Source organism: Terrapene carolina, unplaced genomic scaffold, assembly GCF_002925995.2.
Source record: "Terrapene carolina triunguis isolate 2854851 unplaced genomic scaffold, T_m_triunguis-2.0 Scaffold93, whole genome shotgun sequence".
Lineage (NCBI taxonomy): Eukaryota > Metazoa > Chordata > Testudines > Emydidae > Terrapene > Terrapene triunguis.
This window is the reverse complement of record NW_020664444.1, coordinates 2,812,799-2,833,303: the sequence shown is the minus strand read 5'-3', so window position 1 is coordinate 2,833,303 and position 20,505 is coordinate 2,812,799. Positions and strand designations below refer to the sequence as shown.

The 20,505-nt window shown below is 43.4% G+C and overlaps 1 protein-coding gene across 1 annotated transcript in view; it reads left to right on the top strand.

Moving 5' to 3' along the window:
- Positions 1 to 10,343: 10,343 nt before the first annotated feature.
- Positions 10,344 to 20,505, top strand: part of GRID2IP (Grid2 interacting protein) — an 88,619-nt gene continuing 78,457 nt past the window's right edge. Inside the window, exons 1-3 of the mRNA XM_026650560.2 lie at positions 10,344 to 10,434; positions 14,164 to 14,756; positions 20,061 to 20,215. Of these exons, the coding sequence (XP_026506345.1) occupies positions 10,344 to 10,434; positions 14,164 to 14,756; positions 20,061 to 20,215 (839 nt within the window). The remainder of the gene's footprint in view (positions 10,435 to 14,163; positions 14,757 to 20,060; positions 20,216 to 20,505) is intronic.

The window sequence follows — 20,505 nt, the reverse complement described above, 5'->3', positions numbered from 1 at the left end:
ATCCCCCAACACTTGTCTCCCAACTGCTGAAAAGCCGCTCTGATCTATCTCCTGGCCTGTGCTTTCTATTTTACCTTCTTTCCTTCAGCCAGAAACTTACCCTGACCCCCTGGATGTGTACTGTCTTTCTGACCCACTTTTCTGCTCCTGGTTCCAACCCCCAGATGGGTAGAGTGGCAGCCAGCCAGGAGTACATGTGTGGGGAAAAAGCAACAAAGAGTCCTGTGGCACCTTATAGACTAACAGATATAAGGTGCCACAGGACTCTTTGTTGCTTTTTACAGATCCAGACTAACACGGCTACCCCTCTGATGTGTGGGGAAGAGTTTCCTGAAAGGGAAATAAGGGTTTCTTGTCATGGGAGGAGGCAAGATCAACAGATTGGGTAGATGAGTCAAGGATCTTTGAGGTTGGGGAAGAGGGAGGGATGAGAATCCCCCAGTGTAGTTTATCACTAAGGTTTAATGAGAGGAAAGGTAGACAAATATAAGAAGGGTGCAGCAGCCAGCCACATATAACAAGAATCATGATACAGGGTTATGAGAGGCTGCAAAGATTACATCTGGTTGTTGTAATTGGATAAGCCTCTAGCACTGGGACTCTCCTAATAGCCCCCTTTCAGATGGCTCAGGCTGGTTTTGGAGCCGGGGCACCCTGACTCCTAACTATCTGCTTAACACTGACTCCATTTGTGTTATTTCTTTTTATGGAACATAATGAGAATGGCTGCTGAGAGGTTAAACCAAGACAAGGACAGAAAGTGGCTGGAGCTGCCCTTGTCCAGCTGACCTAGGCAGTACAGAGAGTTCAGCTCCCAACACATACCTGTTTTTCCTTCCTTTGAACTAAGAATCTGAGATAATTAAATTTTAATTCTAGGCCTTTAAGGAGTCATTGGTCCCCTGGAGAGAAAGCAGAATCCAGACTAGTGCAGAATGAAGTTTAATGTAGGAGGAAAGCCTTATTTTTAAAAGGGAAAATGCCTCTCTATAGTCTCTTCTTAGATCTCAGTTTATTGCCCAGGCTATACAGGGATTCAGCTGTATTATGCAGAGCCAGCCCACGGGTGCAGCTCTACAAGGGGTAGGGACCACTGGGATAGGAAGGTTCGTTAATAAGACAAGTGGTACCATGGATTCAAAATGTAGCAATTACAAAACAAAACCACCAGGGAAATGGCTCCAAATTGAAGCACAAAGTGGCCATCAGTTCAGGGAGTATTATGATCAGGACTTGTGGGGTTGGGGTGATGTTGTTGGAGGTAGTAGCAGGGCCATTAATTCAGTCTTGCTTCCACATCTGTGGCCCTGAACAGTAGAAAGAGGATAAAACCAGTAGAAAGGGAGGATAAAGCCAAGAAAATCCCCTAAATCCCAAAGCTCTATTTAGGATTCTTATTAATGATCCAGTGTAATAGGAGTTGTGTGTAAATTAGGGCTGTCAGTTAATCGCAGTCAACTTACGCAATTAACTAAAAAAAAATCTCAATTAAAAAAATTAATTGCGATTAATCGCTGTTTTAATCGCACTGTTAAACAATAGAATACCAATTGGAATTTATTAACTGTTCTTGATGTTTTTCTACATTTTAAAATATTGTATATTGATTTAAATTACAACACAGAATACAAAGTGTACAGTGCTCATTTTATATTATTTTAATTATAAATATTTGCACTGTAAAAATGATAAAAGAAATAGTATTTTTCAATTCACCGTATACAAGTACCATAATGCAATCTCTTTGTCGTGAAAGTGCAATTTACAAATGTAGATTTTTTTTTGTTACACAACTGCACTCAAAAACATAACAATGTAAAACTTTAGAGCCCACAAGTCCATGGAGTCTTACTTCTTATTCAGCCAATCGCAAAGACAAACAAGTTTGTTTCCATTTACAGGAGATAATGCTGCCTGCTTCTTATTTACAATTCACCTGAAAGTGAAAACAGGCATTCGCATGGCACTTTTGTAGCCGGCATTGCAAGGTATTTACGTGCCAGATATGCTAAATATTCATATGCTTTGGCCACCATCCAGAGGACATGCTTCCATGCTGATGATGCTCGTTAAAAAAACCATGTGTTAATTAAATTAGTGACTGAATTCCTTGGGGGAGAATTGAATGTCTCCTGCTCTGTTTTATCCACATTCTGCCATATATTTCATGTTATAGCAGTCTCGGATGATGACCCAGCACATGTTGTTCGTTTTAAGAACACTTTCACAGCAGATTTGACAAAACACAAAGAAGATACTAGTGTGAGATTTCTAAAGCTAGCTACAGCTCTAAGAATCTAAAGTGCCTTCTAAAATCTGAGAGGGATGAGGTGTAGAGCATGCTTTCAAAAGTCTTATAAGAGCAACACTCAGATGTAGAAACTACAGAAGCCAAACTACCAAAAAAAGATCAATCTTCTGCAGGTGGCATCTGACTCAGATGATGAAAATGAATGTGTGTCAGTCCACACTGCTTTGGATTGTTATCAAGCAGAACCCGTCATCAGCATGGAAGCATGTCTCTGGAATGGTGGTTGAAGCATGAAGGGACATATGAATCTTTAGCACATCTGGCACATAAATATCTTGTGACAGCGGCTACAACAGTGCCATGTGAATGCCTGTTCTCACTTTCAGGTGACATTGTAAACAAGAAGTGGGCAGCATTATCTCCTGAAAATTTAAACAAACTTGTTTGTCTGAGCGATTGGTTGAACAAGAAGTAGGACTGAGTGGACTTGTAGGCTCTAAAATTTTACATTGTTTTGTTTTTGAATGCATTTTTTTTGTACATAGTTCTACATTTGTACGTTAAATTTTCATGATAAAGAGATTGCACTACAGTACTCGTATTAGGTGAATTGAAAAATACTATTTGTTTTGTTTTTTTACAGTGCAAATATTTGTAGTCTAAAATAAATATAAAGTGAGCACTGTACACTTTGTATTCTGTGTTGTAACTGAAATCAATATATTTGTAAATGTAAAAAACATCTAAAAATATTTAAAGAAATGGTATTCTTTTATTGTTTAACAGTGCGATTAATCACACAATTAATCATGATTAATTTTTTTAATCACTTGACAGCCCTAGTGTAAATACATGTTTGGGTCTCAGATTCTCAAAGATTCCCATTGAATTTCCTTCTGATCACTGTGCACTGCTGATGGATCCGGAAAGCTGAGGTCACCTGGAAATGCTGAGACCCAAGAGGAAAGATTGTGTGTAACACAGATATATGGTATGTGCTATTCTTTGTGTTTGTTTAAAAAGCAGCATAGAATTCATCTGATTCGCTGCCTCCACTTTCCTGCAGCTTTCTTAGGAGAAACATTTTCTTAAGCAAATAACCCTTTGACTTCTGTAGGAGCTGAGAGATATATCTCCACTGGCTGTACAGTGCTTCTGCAGTCACCAAAGTGTTGTATCTGCTGTACACCCATGGAGTTAAAACAGGGATGAATTTAATTCACTGTTTAAGGGGAGCAGCATCTTCCCATGCAAATACATTGGAGGTTGCTTCCTAAATTCTCCCCTGGGAATTTACAACTATCTAAGGTTTAAACTGGTTAAAGCTTTAAGAGCCTGAGAATTTTCTTCTTGTTCCAAGCATGGTGACAGTGTTAGCTGAAACCGCTCCTGTGCCTGCCCTGCACACTTTGTACTCCTGTTCTCCAGAAAGCTCTTTAGGTCGGCTTGCTGATGAATGGCCTATTAGGTTACTGTACTCAGATAGAATTTGCTATAGAAACTCAGGTAGTTGTCACCAGTGTGTAACTGATCCAAAAGCTTTGAAGCTGTTGCGATGGTCTTGTCTGGTAATTTTCCTTATTCCAATCTGCTACTGGCTAGACCCTGTGAAGAAGAGGTAAGCCTTGCATGGGCTGCTTTCATACTGAGAGTAAAATAATTTTTCTAGTCAGGGAGAGCTTCAGAATGCCAGAAGGTAATTTTTTAGGGCAATGGAAACCAGTTCACTGGTAAATTCCTGACAAGGAAAGTGCCAAAGTAAAATTGGAGGAGACAGAAAATGCAGCAAAAATATTAGTTGTAGGGCAACTCCTACCCCAAAGTGTAACCCAAAGGCAGGGCCGGCTCCAGGCACTAGCTTACCAAGCAGGTGCTTGGGGCGGCCACTTCAGAGAGGGGCGGCACGTCCAGCTGTTCGGCGGCAATTTGGCAGGCTGTCCCTCACTCCTGCTCGGAGCGAAGGACCTCCCGCCGAATTGCCGCCGCAGATCGCGAGCGCGGCTTTTTTTGTTTCTTTGTTTTTGTCTTTTTTTTTTGTTGTTTGGCTGCTTGGGGCGGCCAAAACCCTGGAGCTGGCCCTGCCCAAAGGTCAGGTGTGGTGTCCTATAGGCTACAATGCAGCCCACAGTCATGCTGTTCTTGTTATCGTAGAGTGAAGACAAAGCTAAGGAACCACAGGTTCTTACTGCTGGTGGATACAACCAACCAGCAAGTTTTGTGCATTGATTCAAGTGCAGGAAGATGTTCTGGGTGTATGTATTTCTTTGTGATGATATATGTATGTACAGTTTAGGCCTGGCCCTTGCTCCCCTGAGGAGTTATTAATAGGACCCTTGGTTGGGCATGGTTTGGGAGCCCTGGTTTAAGTCTAATTTAGGTTGTAAGATCCTCAGGGCAGGGACTGTAATTTTATTTGTCTGCAAAGTGTCATGCACAGCTATAGAGCTGCCTAAATAAATAGGAATAATTGTAGGAATACCACAGAGCCACCAAGACTGCATGCGGGCACAGATGCAGCAGCTTGATATTATTTTTGGGACTCTCAGATAAAAAAAATCACCTGCTAAATATAATAATATTAGGATGAGTTTGAATCTGAAGAAGGTAAAGATAATTTAATCCACAGGCTGTGCTGAGCAGCCACCGCATACCAGGCTGTGTCTCATCCAGAAGTTTGGATGATGGTCTATTAGGAAACAAAATGAGTCTTTTTTCTAATCCAGAGTTTTAGCCTTTAGCTCAGAGATCCCCGGCCATTACTAATTCCTGTGGAAGCTCTGTTTGCAGACCAAAGGCTGGAGCTCAGTGTCAAGCCCGTGTCTGGTGCTTTAAATTACCCAATTACACTGAAAATTTATTGGCAATGGAGACAAAGGTTTTTTGACATGCTAAAAAAGAAAATCCATCACAATTATTGACCTTCATTCATATTGAGTGGGTTTAATAGCTAAAGAAAATTTCTCCTGGAATTCCTATTTTTATTTCTGTGTCACCACCAGAGGGCAGTGAATACACCAGCTGGCGCTCCAAGTCAAGATTTTTTTTTACCAGCTGAAACAAAACAAATTTTCTATTAGTTATGGACTTTTTTAAAAGGGGGTCCCACAAATCAAAGAGGTTTTCCTTTTGCAGTCCCAGTGTATCTTGGTCTTTTCTCTCTATTCTGCAGGTGTCTGGATGGACATGGTAAGACTATTTGGTTTTGTTGTTTACACAAGACCTGTCACCAGGTGCTATGTTCTTCATAGTCTTAATATGCCCAATTATAAGCTATAAGGGTTTCCTAGCTCTGCCCTAATCAATAACACCCATGCCATGTTAACTAGACATGTTGCAGGTGCCTGACAAACACTGGGGTGTCTCTGATCATACCGGTGCGGAAGTGGGAGCAGTTCGGTACTAGACATTTTTCCTTCATTTTTGCTATTGTGTGATTTTGGGGCTGATGAAAGTGAGGAGCTAGAAGAGCTAAGCATACGGAGGAGAGATGCTGTGCAAACTCCCGCTCACAGCTCTGCCAGTGCAGTTCAGTCCTGAGTTGGACCATCCCCTGCTACTTCAGCCATTGGGTCCCCCCTCCAGCTCTGCCAGTGAACTTCAGTCCTAACCTGCAGCCCCCACTGCTAATCCAGTCATGAGTCCTCACAACTCTGCAAATTAACCTCAGTCCAGACCTGCAGCACCCAGGACTATTGGAGATTTGGTCAAGAATTCCCTGTGAGTTCTACCCATGCACCTCAATTCTGCTTTACAGCACCTTGTTTTATTCTAGTCCGGGGTTCCTCAATTTCCATTAATTTCTGCCAGGATACTGGTCTGCAACACACCTTGCTATTTCAGCCGCTGCCTCAGGTTTCTTCAGAGCAGAGACTGACAGTTAGGCTGAACTGTGCTAAATAGTGTACTTTGTGATGTGAGCAAATGCCAATCCGGAACTCGGCTGAGACACCCCTCCCCCGCAACTCTTCACATCTGTGATCTTCCCCTAGCTCAGCATTTCTATCATGACCCAGATCCCTTATCAGCTTCCTCCATTCCCTGATCAAAAGAAGTTAAATTTGCACCTGGGAATATGGCAGCCAGTGTAGGAATCAGTAGCAAACTGGGTGGGATTATGGAAGGGGAGAGTAAGGAGCCCAGTAGAAACGCATGGACAGACAGCACTGCTAGAGGAGAGCAGGAATGTACATTGGCCAGTTAGCAGAGTGAGAAGTCAGTCATTAGCCTTTGATGTTAAATGCGGCCTTGTCCTGCTCTAGACATCCTGCAACAGTGAAAATATTTAACGTAGAAAGAAGAGTGTAGTCAGGAAGTAAACACACACAAACAATCCTCCAGGAGATAAAGCTGCTGTTTGCTGCCGATTTTCTGTGCCTGGCCAGAGACTGAAGAGACTGAAGCTGCATTAAAATGGATTAGGGGCACATATACAGTGTTGTTGTTGCTGTGGCAGTCCCAGGATATTAGAGAGACAAAGTGAGTGAGGTAATATCTTTTATTGGACCAACTTCTGTTGGTGAGAGAGACCAGCTTTTGAGCTTATGCAGAGCTCTTCTTCAGTTCTGGGAAATGTACACAGTGTCCCAGGTAAAAACAAGGTTGCTCATATCACAGAAACCAGGAAGGACCAGAGGCATCACCACAGCATCAACAGGAACTCCAGCCATTAGCTAGAAATAAGTGAGACATCTCAGATTGGGCAAAATGATTGGCATGAAGTATAGCTCATGGAATGCCAGGAGGAGTTGGTCCTTAGGTGATGTACTATGACACTGCCTATGAAGAGAGAGGGCCACAAGATATCGAGAATTTCATTTCAAGATGTGTACACAACTGGTGAAGAGTAGACAGATGTGTGGGAATCTTACATCTTCCTCTGAGACATATGGTACTGGCCACTGTTGGAGACAGGATAGTGGACTAGGTGGACCTTGGGTCTGATCTAGTCTGGCAATCCCTGTGTTCACTAAATTATGCGTGGAATTGTTCACTATTTCATTCTGAGCAATTTTATGCCCCTGCGTGTAGACAGCTCTGCTCAAAAATGGGTTGTTTTGTGGTTTGATAACATGGCCTATTTTTGCACCCCCCAATACATCAGAGGAAGAAAATATTTTTGGAAAAACATGTCTTGAGTTCATGCCAAATGAGAAAAAATCCTCCTATTCTGAACAGCTTCACTTTTGTTGTGAATATTTTGTACACTTTATTGCAGTCAGTCACACATCTGAAAAGATCAAACATTATCCCTCCTGATTAAGGATGTAGAAATGCTTACTGACTGAATGGGGCAAATTTTCAGATAAGCCTCAACCCATCCTCTAAAATTAGAACATAAGAATGGCCATACTGGGTCAGACCAAAGATCCATCTACCTCAGTATCCTGTATTCCAACAGTGGCCAATGTCAGGTGCCCCAGAGGGAATGAACAGAACAGGTAATCATCAAGTGATCCATCCCCTGTTGCCCATTCCCAGCTTCTGGCAAACAGAGGCTAGGGACACCATCTCTGCCCATCCTGGCTAATAGCCATTGATGGACCTATCCTCCATGAATTTATCTAGTTCTTTTTTTAACCCTGTTATAGTCTTGGCCTTCACAACATCCTCTGGCAAAGAGTTCCACAGGTTAACTGTGCATTGTGTGACAAAATACTTCCTTTTGTTCGTTTTAAACCTGCTGCCTATTAATTTCATTTGGTGGCCCCCTAGTTCTTGTGTTATGAGAAGGAGTAAATAACACTTCCTTATTTACTTTCTCCACACCAGAATTAGTAGGGCAGTTTTTACTCTTAGGTATTTGTAGGCACAATTTTGCATGCCCAATATTTGCAGGAGCAAAAAAGTCAAGTATTTCTGTTCAAGCTGCATTTGTGCGTTCAAAGTGAGTAGTCAGACATCTAACTACCTGACTTAGGGCTAGTCTACACTTACCGGTTAGTTCGACGGCTGCGGATCGAAGTTCCGAGTTCGATTTATCGCGTCTGGTCTGGACGCGATAAATCGAACCAGGAAGTGATCCCCGTCGACTGCGGTACTCCAGCTCAGCGAGAGGAGTACCGCGAAGTCGACGGGGAGCCTGCCTGCCGCGTGTGGACCGCGTCTGAACCGCGGTAAGGTCGAAGTAAGGTATGTCGAATTCAGCTACGTTATTCACATAGCTGAATTTGCGTACCTTACTTCGATTTGGGGGGTAAGTGTAGACCAGCCCTTAGTTACACAAGTATACCTTGTGCGCACACAGCATTTTGCATATGCAAAATGTTCCACATGAAAAATTGTGCATGCATAAACTTGGGCTTGTAATGGTCTGTGTGCAGGCTGTGTCTGGGCACCTACATGAGGCAGGGAAGACAGGGTTTGCTGGGAATTCTATGAGAGAGCCTGAGCTTTCTGGGTCTCTAGTCCCATTTCCAGATTTGAGAGGTTCAGATACTTTCCACATAAACATCTCTTTGGGCTGCTTTTCTTGTTCAAATTTCCAGTGTCCCTGCTTCGCAGCCCATCACTATTTCTGTTTCCCTTTGGTTTTGCATTTGTATAGATGGGGGCAAAAGTAACAGTAAAAGCACACACGTGTTTATATTGGGCCAGATTTAGCTCTGATGCAACTCTATTGAGGTCCACCGTGTTATACCAGGGAAGTGTTCGGCTCCTTGTGCGTATGATGGATAAACAGACTTGTTGTAAAAGTAATGATTGCTGTGGAATCAAGAAAGAGAAGGTGAGAGGGGACAGATGCTTATGAATGTTACAGCAGTGACCCATTTATGGCCATTAACAGATACAATTAGAGATGGAAAAGACCTACAGAGCATCACAGCCATACCAGAGCAAGGTGGGATTGTTGCCCATGGTGTCCTCTCCAAGGCTTTATTCTGTCAAGTTTCAAGTTTCACAAGTAATGGGGCTCTCACCAGTTCCCTTGGGAGACTATGTCATGCCCCTCTGGATATCACCGTTGGGCAGTTTCTCCTGATATTCAGCCCACATTGGCACATAAAACAGAAGAAAGTCGTGCTGTGTGGTTCCTAATGGGATGTAATATCCCTCCCCGAGATTTCTACCCCAGGCCCCAGCTCCTGTTGGTGCCGCAGCAGGAGGCATAATACCTTAAAATCTTTTACCTTGCTAAGCCCAGGGATCCTGAAATGATGAGGAAGCAAAGGAGAAAATCAGAAGACAGCAGTTGAATATTCAGTCCATGTTATCACACATTTCCCTGCCTTTCTGGCCCTCTGTGTCCAACTCTCTCAGCCATTCCCAGCCAGGAGAATGGCTACTGGTTTCTTTGCATGGGGGCCGAGTATGAGTAGGAAGTAGGAAACATAGTTCTGATTACACTCTTTAGCCTAGATCTTGGCAGTCATCCGAGTGAGGTGCTTTTCTGTGTGCCAGATATGTATCGATGCATTTCTACCCAGCACAATATCCCTGATTTTCTCCCCAACACAGCTGGTTGCCGGACCAGGCCTGGACAGTGCTTCTGGCCATTCTCTAGCCCTGTATTTCTGCTGCTTTGACATCCCATTGTTGTCTATTTTGATTTGCTCATGTGGGTAGTAGATTTCCCTGCTTGGGCTCTAATCCATTTTAACTCCTTTCAAATTCTAATTCCACTTACAGGTCTTCAGTCTCAGGTCAGCGTGAGACAAAGCCATTACTAACACTGTAATCAGTCTGCAGTTCTCTTTGGGGTGACAGTGAGATTAAACAGAGTAAAAAAAATACGCAGGAAGCTAACACGCAGCATCTTGAGGGGAACGTATTCTGTTCTAAGGAGACTGGAAGGTCATTTTAGTGGCAGTTTGTTGTGGTAGTGAGTGGGGAAAAATGAAACCCTGCTAGAATGAATCTCTCTTTATATTGCTGATCTCAACACTTTCACCATTAAGGTGCCTTACATAAGTTTTTAGCCAGTTCAATCGCTATTGTGGGCCTTAAGGAAAAAAAATAGCGTATAGGCTATTCTTCCCCAGTGAAGTGCACCTTGAATGCTGGATTGTGGATATAGCAGCTGATCAGACCTGGCTGTCTGAAGGAGTAAAAAGAATTTGTGTGGATCAGTGATACGTGCTCCTGAAGGAAACGGATGAGAATGAAGACAGTCCTGAAACCTCAGAGGGACAAACATGTCCTTTGTGAGAGCCTGGCTGGCCTGCCTCCGAGGGCCACAGATTTCTGTAAGTCTTTTCTCATATCACAGATTCATAGCAGTTAGAGCTGGAAAAGACCTACGGTAGGTGGTCACCTGGTCCATCTCCCTTTAGCCAAAGCAGCATTGTTCCCTAGTACATAATCACCAGTGTTTTGCCTAGTCTCATTTCAGATGTTCAGCCTGAAGGACAACTGTCTGTCTGTCTGTCTCCCTGCTTATATGGCCCTTGTCTGGGGTCTCCAAACTTCCCTTGGGGAGCTCACTCCACAACCTAATAGCTCTCCTGATATTCAGCCTAAATTTTCCTTTGCTTAATTTCACTCCATTAATCACAGGCTTGTTCCACCCTGAACACTTACACTCTCTCCTGGACATTTTCACCTGTCTGATGCTCACAGACAATTGTTATATCTCTCCTTTAGTTATTGCTTCTTGTTTAGTTCTTTTAATATTCCTTTGTAAGACAATCCTCCCAATTCCCTTTACAGCACAGCTTCAAGTAGCTATTTGCAGTAGCAGATCCAGACGGTGATTATTAATATAGGTTTCTATAGTAATGGATCTCTCTCTCTCCCCCCACTATCCTTTTCCCCTGTGAACAAGCTGCTCCATGTCATCCCTGCTAAGAGGAGGAGGTTAGAGATATTTGTCTTTCACTTACTTGGATTTTAATAGGATATTAAAAATCTTTTAATCTCTTTCTGAATTCCAAATGATAAAACTGTAAGGAGGGCTCCTCAGGACTTAAGTGAGAAGAGAAAACATAATTTTGTCACTAAAATTGGAGTTAGAAGAGTCAAGCTGGTCCGATAGTCACTGGGTGAAAGAACAGCTGAAATGATGATGCCATGGCTTCTTTCACACATATGCTTCTGTACTGGGGATGAGCGTGGACTGGAGTAGGACTCTGACCATAAATGCAAAGGCAGAAGACAGCCACTTTGGGTGATATTTACACACCAACCCTGCCCCCGCTATTCTTAGTGAAAGGGCTGGCACAGATGAAGGGTGACTCAAAATAATAGGGAAAAATAAGAAGGGGAAGATTTTCAAAGATACAAAGGAGAATGAGGCACCCAGTTCCCTTAACTTCCAGTAGGAATTAGGCACTGAGTACACAAATGGGCACAGGAATTCTCTGTGGTTCTCTGCTGACAGTGCTTTGGTGTAATCAATCTCAAGATGGGAGTCAGGTATTTGGAATACTCTCCTATCACTAGGTATGAAGATTGAGAGGTGCTGGAGACTGATTTTCTTTTTCGTTTGTATTAGCGGTTGTTATTGGAGCTTGTTTGGAACTGGTCCATGGTACTGGTTTAAAAACACCTGGGTTTTGTCACTTTGCTTTTTTGTAATCTTGAGTGGAGTTAGAGGCTTTTGGAGTTGCACAGTGCAAAAATAAAAATGCATTCATGATGATAATTGATTAATGGTTATTATTACTAACAAGCCTCCATAAATTGTATGTAGTGCAGTTGTAGCTGTAACGGTCCCAGGATATTAGAGAGACAAAGTGGGTGAAGTAATATCTTTTATTGGACCAACTTTTGTTGTCTCTTTCACCAACAGAAATTGGTCCAATAAAATATATTACGTCACCCACCTTATCTCTCTAAGCCTCCATAAAGTAATGTATCCAGTCATTTCAGGCAAAATGCTTTTTATTTCCTTTGGAATATTTTGATTGCAAGGGCCCTGTCTCTATTAGCTTTTCAGACATGCTGAATGCATGTTAAATAATGTGTAATAAATAAATCTGAGAATAAACAGCATCTTCATAGAGAGGCTGGATCAAAGGAGAGCAAGTGAGTCTGTATGCAAATTATTTAGCTAGTATCAAAGGACAGTTAATGGGTATGCCTACAAATTATTTAGTGAAACCAGTGCAGCTGAAAAGGAGGTTCAAGGATGTTGCTCTGGAGTGTTTAAAGAAGCCTTGATGATCACATGTTCCAGTTTCCCCTTAAATGTGTGCTTCTTCCACAAACACTAGTGGCTGGTGAGCCTGACACTTCTTTTGTGGTTTGATCTTCCCCATTAAGTCAATGGGAGTTTTGCCATTTGTCAGGCTCTCTGTAGTGGCTCATGACCTTGAGTGCCTGCCACAGGGCAGACTGTCAAAAAGAGGGCAGACACCCCAAACTGGTGGTATGTTCTAGAATTAGATTTCACCAAGCCGGTAACAACACATTTCAACTCTTGGGTCACTATAACAATCTCATCATGGAGTCACAGACAGTCCCCTTAGACTCTCCAGTCTGTCTTGCCACCCTGGCAAGCTGGATGTAGTGATAAATGGTCACTTACACCAAAAATCACAAAATGTTCAGATTGCTTCCAGTCCCAAGAAACCAGTCACATACCCCAGATCAACTGGTACCCTAGATCTTACACCAAAGACAACACCTGTAACCAATTCTGTAATAAACTATCTAAAGTTTTATTAACTAGGAAAAAGAAAGAAGAGAGTTATTTACAGGTTAATGGAAACAAACATATACACACAAATGAGTTGGAATCTAAATCCTGAGAGTGACAGTTGTAGTAATCAACTGTGAATTCAAGATTCTTTCAGGGCGGACCCAGGCATAGCCCTGGGAGATCTCTAACTTCAGTTTGGTGTCTCTGGCCTGTGAGAGTTCAAACAGCAAAGAGATGGAAGACTTTCCTGTGTCTTTGATTTATTTCCTTCACTCAGCTTCCAAGTCCATAGGATGAGCTTCCTTGTATGTAGCATTCCCAAGGTGCGATAGGGCCATTCACCAATTATTTGTATTGCAATGCTCCTTGATGGCCCATCTGATTTCGATAGTTCTTCTGGACGGGCTGGGGGAAAACACCCTTCCCATCTGAGTTCACAAGTTTAGAGCAAACATTTTCAAAGTTGTAAAGCAAAACTTACATATTTCCTTGTAGCATGGAATACAAACATTACAAATAAGATTAATGCATGCAGCATTATACAAACATTCTATAGACTCTAAACACGAACTACATTCTTATAAGACTAATTCCTATGTTGAGCAACACATAAGTGAACTGGTCTGGTCTCCAGTTCTGAGTTTGTCAGTTCTTAGCTGATGCCTGCAGCCTGGGCAAGAGCTGGCACCTGGCCTGCCAGTATCACACCATTGATTTCAGTGGACGCAGAATCAGATCCTTTGTTCTTACTCATGAATCAGACCTTTCATACATCCTCTTCTTAAATTCTGGCTTTACTCTTCATTATGCTGAAAGTAGGTCAGTACCACATAAAGGGTGTTGCAGCTTACCTGGTCTTGGCCAGACTGGTGCGAGTGCAGTGTCTCCTTCCCCATGTGAAGCCTGTGAGTGCTCATCCCAGCAGGATCTAGAGGATCTGGCAAATTCTAATACAGATATGTTTGCAGTCGTTGTGTAATGAGAAATATTTGTTATAGTAACCCATTTGGAGTCATTTGTGTGACCTAGTTTTTAGGGTGACATTACCAGGAATATGAAATGATGGTTTCACTACGCGGGTAAAAGACAGTTAGTTTGCTTCCAAAGGAAACAAACAGACTAGACTAGAAGGATAAGGAGCAGATTGTAGGGAGGGATAAAAAGGATCTTCTCCCCACCCTATCATGGGCATTTTCTTTCCAAAGGGATGAGAACACAGAGCAGACTAGAATTCCCACCAGAGGACATCCTATATAAATAACATCAGCTGGACCTAATGTTCTTACTGTATGGGAAACAATTTGACAACTTTTTTTCTTCCCTCCCTCTCCAGTTGCAACCATGCCGGCTACCAATCAGGGGTGGCCCGAAGAGTTTGGGTTTAAAATAAGTGGAAACGGTCCTTGCTACATCCTTGCAGTAGAAGAAGGCAGCAGCGCTTATGTAGCTGGTCTTCAGCCAGGAGACCAGATCTTGGAGATAGAAGGCCAGCATGTTTCCGCCATGAACTGCGAGACTCTCATCAACCTGGCGAGGCAGTGTGAGAATGTGCCTCCCAGCATTGGAGTGGTCTCACGCATCCAGCAGATGGATATCAATCCTGGCCCGGATGGAAAGTTTGGTTTCAGCCTGATGTGTAACAGTGGCAACTCCCTGCAAGTGGAGAGCGTAGCCCCAGACTCACCTGCTTCTGAGTGTGGAATGAAACCGGGAGACTACATGCTGGAAGTCAACGGGATCCCAGTGAAGCTTTATGAAGCAGCAGCTGCCATGATCAGATCCTGCCAAGGGAAGGCTCTGAGACTGGGGCTGCTGCGGCTTGGGCGGGTGCAGAGATGGACCAGCAGCAGTGTACGGGGATTCGTCCAAAACGCTGACGCCATCCACCAAGAGAGAAAACAGAAGGCTCAGGAATTCAACAAGAAGGTAAAGCCCAGGGTGCAGGGCCAGATGGCTGTCTGGCAGGGCACTGTGAGTCTGGCTAAAGCCAGGGAAGGGGAGGAGGCTGTGGTAAAAATGGCCAGATCCATGTGTTCATAGATGATTGTTATTAGAACATTTAGTGGAGCTCTTCACTCAAGGAAGGGGTGCACACAGAGTCAACACACAAAGTATTATTCATGATTGAGCTCTACTAACAGAATCTATCCAGTGACATCTTAGCAGATTTGGATAATATAGATCCTTGTTTTCCCTTTTCTCATGTATTGGGGTCACTGATGTTTGAGTTGAGTGAAACTGGGACACTTCTGGTCTCAGGAATTCAAATCCCCTGGAGTTTTAGCATGAGCATTGGGTTTGTTCACAAAATGCAAAGACCAAAAGGCCATATCCTCAGCCGGTGTAAATCAGGGTAGCTCCACTCAAGTCATTGAGTTTTATGTGATTTCCATATAAAGCTGTCAGTCACCCCAGGTGTGCTCAAATATTGGGGGCCAGATGTGATTTGGGTCAGGGGCTGTGGGTTGCGGCTATTTCCTGGTCGAGGCAGGACCCTATATATTCATGCATAAACAAGGAGGACTTGCCTGGTGTCTTGGCCATTTCCTGTTATTTCCCTTCCACCGTGTAAGTCACAGGGAACCTGTGGAGCTGTCTTTCTCTTGCCACTTGTTGCTGAAGGCAGAGTCCTGGCAGCCCAGCTATGCCTTAGGCTCTCATGCTTGCTACTGTTTTTCTGGTGTGTAGAGTATTTTCAGTGCCAAGCAGAGTGTTGGGGGCTGACTTTGGGCTTAGCGCTTCCATCTCCCATTGACTTCAGTTTGAGATGTGGGTTCTCTGAATGTCTGAAAATCAGGGGTGTGCCTCTCAGATCCAGCTGGAAATGAGAATGTTGCCATGCATCGAGTCTATCTGTGCAGAGGAAGGGTTCACAGAGGCAAGTTTTGGGGACATTCTCTTTCAGTTACCAAAAATGTCTTCAAAAGGAGAAGGGGGATGGTCTTGTGGGAGGAGCCTGATTTGTCAAGATGGTTTTGTGGTTAAAACATAGACTTGGGAGTCAGGAGACTTGGGGCCAGATTTTGTTCTCATTTATAACTGTGTAAATTGGTGTGACCCTAATAGAAGTCAATGGAGTTACATTTGGATAAAACTTGGGTTAGTGAGAGTGGAATCAGGACTCCTGGGTTCTATTTGCAGCTCTGCCATTGACCAATCGGATGGTGACCATAGGCAAATCACGTCCCCTTTCTGTGCCTCAGTTTCCCCATCATTTTACAGATGAGGATTGTGAGAATGAATTAATGTTTGCAAAGGGCTTTGAGATCTTTGGATGGAAGGCTGAAGAGAAGAGCCAAGTATTATTAATTTTTCGCCATGAAAACATAATTATTGTCAAGCGATAATCTGTAAGGCCAGATAGCCTTCTCTTCAGTATCTAAATATTCATTTAGAGTTTTATCATATCAGCCTTTAAAAAAATTAGCTCTTATTTTGCAGCAAAGGAAAAAAATCAAAGTAATTACAGCTTCATTGTGTTCCTGATGGTTACCCGGTGGGTAATTTGCCAAACTCATCACCTCTTGCTAATTATAAATTTGATCACGGTTGTTTCTTTAATCTTCCTACTTTCCATTTCAAAGTAACCTTTTAAAATACTGTTATGAAATAACCGGGTTGTGTTTGTTGATCCCAAGCTGATAAACACCAAGACATTAGTAAAGAGATGTGTCAGTATCAGCTGAATCTCACTCTTCAGTCAAGCTTTAAATTAAGGGCTCACAAATATGCATTTAATTTATGATTCCAAAGGCAGTCCCACTGCATGTTAGACAGATACCTCCTGATTATTGAGGATTAACAAATGGATGAAGGTGTTGGTCTATTTTACACTGTCTAATGCAACTGGATTAAATCACAGTAAATGTTTCTTGGATGATTGTCATTAAAATTTAGGAAGCAAGCACATTAATGATTTTGGAAAGGTTCTTCCTCATGCAACGAGTGCCTGTAAGGTCAATGGGACCATTCATGGAAGTGGAGCTGGATTTAGCCATGTAGGTGTGGTTGCTGCATCTCTATGTAACTTTAATCAATCTGCATTGCTTGCAAGCAGTAACCCCTCCACACACTTTGTTTCTGTACCAGCTCATCCAGCCTCTTGTTCCCCAGAGGGTTTGAGAGGAAATGAGTGTGTAGAGCTTTGTGGGTTGCTGGTTTCAGGAATGAGAGTGTAATGGCTCTGATGTTTTAAGTAGCCTAATTTTTAACAAGCTGCAGAAAATAATAAAACCCAATAGAGTGCTTCCCTCCATCCTTTATCGGTAAACGCTGCTTCAGTTAGAGCTGCTGGTGGTAGAACTGGATAGAAAAAGCCAAAAAGCCAGGGGGAATGCTTGGGAAGCTCATCTGCATGTTATTACCCAGAATGCACTAGTAGCTCACCTCACAACATCACTGGGGTCCAGGCTCTGGTCACGTGCTAAAAGGTTTAAGGGTGCTTGTGGTAGCACTGGGTTCTCTGCTGTGTGAACCTGAGGTGCAGAAGGCTTTTCCTACACTGAGCACTAGATCATTATCTTATTTGATTCAGTGGGCTATCAGCACTCATGGAGGGGGCTGGGTGACTCACGTGCCAATATTGATATTATTGTCATGGCTGCCTATGCTGTGGGCATGAATCCAAACCCTCACTGCCCTATCCCTGACCTAGGGGCTCGAAATCTGCATCCAAACATTCTCAGTGTCTGAATCACTGATCCAGGATCTGTTCCTTGTGTGTTATTGGACTTAATGTTCCAGTCTGGCCCACTCCAAAGGGAGCTACAGAAGTTGAGGGGAAGAATGGACCCAGAGATGGGGTTCTGGCCTCCTCGCTTGTTGTTCTTTGTCTGAATGGCGAGGTGGGGTGGGACTTTGTCAGGACATAATAATGATACTTAGGCTTTCAGTTCCAGGTCACCCTCTCCTGTTGTTATTCACTAAGCACCCAGGCGTGTGCCAGGCACCATACAGACAATCGTAACAATGAAAAAGACAGTCCCTGGCCTGAAGAATTTACAATGTAAACTGAGCCCAAGTGATTGGTGGCTGCTGAGTAATGAATGAGATGACTGGTCCCAGTCCCCTTCCTAGTGGTAGATGATACTGTTTGCACCATTAGGCCCCCTTGTGGGCAGTCAAGGACTGAACGGACCATGGAGACTGAACATCTCTTATCCCTAGTTGTAGCCCCTTCAGGTCATATTTATGTGCCTCAGTAAGGCAAAGGAAGGGCAGCTTGTCCTGCCACTGCCTATCCTGTGTTTGCTCTGTGCATAAACACAGAGAGTTCCCTCTTATGGCTGCCAAGCCAGCTGTGCTACTTTACACCCACTTGACCATGGCCCCAGGGGCCACTCTAGAGCTGAGAATTGCAGGGACGTAGAGATGCCCTGACAATCTCTTTTTCCGAGCCACCTCCCTGCGTGGGGAGGAGAGGAGAGGGGAAAGTAGCTGGAGGGAGTGGTGTAGTAGGAGATGCTTTGGTAGCTGTGCTCCACCCCAAGGATTCTTCTAGGCAGGGGAATTTTTAACTCGCTAGATGGCTGGGTTTATGGCTGCAGCAGCCAGAGGGCACCCAGGATTCTGGCCCAGAATTTTCATTATATGACCAGGTTTTATCATTTCTTTTGGGCTAAATCCTGAAGTCCTGACTCAGAAAAAACTTTAACAGGAGGACCTCAGGATCTGTCCCACTGAAAATACCAGGTTCATTGTAAACACTGCACTGGCACTTGAGAGTAAGGAGCATGTGAGTCTGTATGCTGTCTAACTGCTGTCTTTACTGCTCCAGATTTAATAACCTTGAAATGTCTGCTGCTTACTGGGAATTTCAATAGTTGTCATGTGATGGCTTTTTCAAATTGGCAAGTACCTTGTGGTTTGAGATGTAGGTTAGAAACACCTGTGAGAAATGACTTTGGAGAACTTCAAAGTGGGACAAGGACCAGGAGGCAACAGCTCCTTTTCCTTTTCTTATGTAAAGGTCTCTGTCACCCAGCACATGGCACTTCTCAGATGGGTTTTATTTTCTGCTCATTTTAGATATTTTTGTGGAGTGGAGAGAACCCAACCTAAGGAAAGGTGCAGGTCCCTTTGTTACTCAGGAGCAAAGAGTGAATGAGTTCTCTGGCTACTATTTCCAACCTGTATTTGTAAGTGTAACGGGGTGGCAGGAGCTGATTAAGAGCTTTCCTAGCAGTGCCCTGCCCCAGTAAGTCAGATGCCTGCAGCATTTGGGGGCAAAGCAGTGACCCCCAAAACGTTTAACCAATGGAAAAGCAAACAAAAGAGGAACTGGGGCAGGGCGGGATCTCAGACAGTTTTCTGCTTGCTTGGCATTTATTGTTTCTGGAGAACATTTGCCTAGAATGCAGACTCTCTGAAGTCATAAATTCCAGGGTGAGCAGATGGCTCCAAAGCCAGCTTACACAGCAGGTGCCAATCTTTTAGGGCAACTGTAACCTTGAGCTCAGCTGTACCTGCCAGTACCTATTGATGCCTCCCATTTATTTATATGTCAGAGCTGGGATTTTTCAGGGTCATGACCCCCTTGCCAGGGTCCGCTATGGGTCAGAGTATGTGTAACTGAGTGATTGAAGGCTAGCCAAGATGCACTGAAGACTAGCATCAAGGCTCTTCATTAAGGCAGAGAAAGGGAGCTCGGAATCTGTCACAAAAGTCGGAGGTACCAGCAGTGGCATACATCCCAGTGGTTGGGAACTATGAGCTAACATGGCCCCTTCCCACTTTCTGCACCAAGGCAAGAGTTTCTCTAAGGTTAATTTCCTATTTTTCTGCAGCATTTTAAGAAATTAATATCAAGAAAATATCATTCTGTGTAATCAAGCAGTAATTAAAGGGTTAGGATAGAATCAGAACTGCTCAACTGTGTCATGCCCTACACTGCAAATGAAGGTTATCTTTGAGCTCATGTGTGGGGTTCTGTGGTTTTGAAGTAGGAGAATTTCTAATCCTGCTGTTGCTGTAAAGTTCTCACTGGCCATCGCATGTGATAAAGGACAGTTGTGAAGTCCTAGGGAGCCCTGAGTTTGTGTCACTAGCATCTAACATAATCATTTGATGGTAAAAGGTGGGTTTGATTGTTTTTTAAGTAAATTGTTTCCTCTCTTTTGTGTTGGTCCAGGTATTACAATTGTGTATGTGTTTCTGATGGATTTATTTCCATTGAGTTTCATGTCAGTTTCTTCCTCTATTAACGTGTATCTTTCTCCCACTCCCACACAGGCTGACGAAATTCTCGGAGATCAGCCAGAGGTAAAAGAGAAAGTTTTCACCATCTTGAAACAGTATGCGGCAGAGAGGAAGGTGGAATACTTGGCTTACACCCTTTCCATGATTCTCACCAAAGAATCCCATCAACTTCTCATTGACAATATCAGGTACAAAGTGATCAGTAACTATCACGTTGTCATGCAGTTAATACATGGGGAGACTATATTGTTTTGACTCCTACCAAGGGGAGCAGGCTCCTGACTGAGACCAGATCAGCTTTGCCAGGAGACGCTAACTCGCAGCTGAGACTAACTCAACATAGCACAAGGATAGATTGTCAAAAGCTGACATTTACACATTGTTCTCCATCGGAACTGCTCGGTGGTGAGTTCAGTAGAAAATCTAGCACCTTATGACTAGCGTTTGTGTCCCCACTACTGGGTGGAACATTAGACCT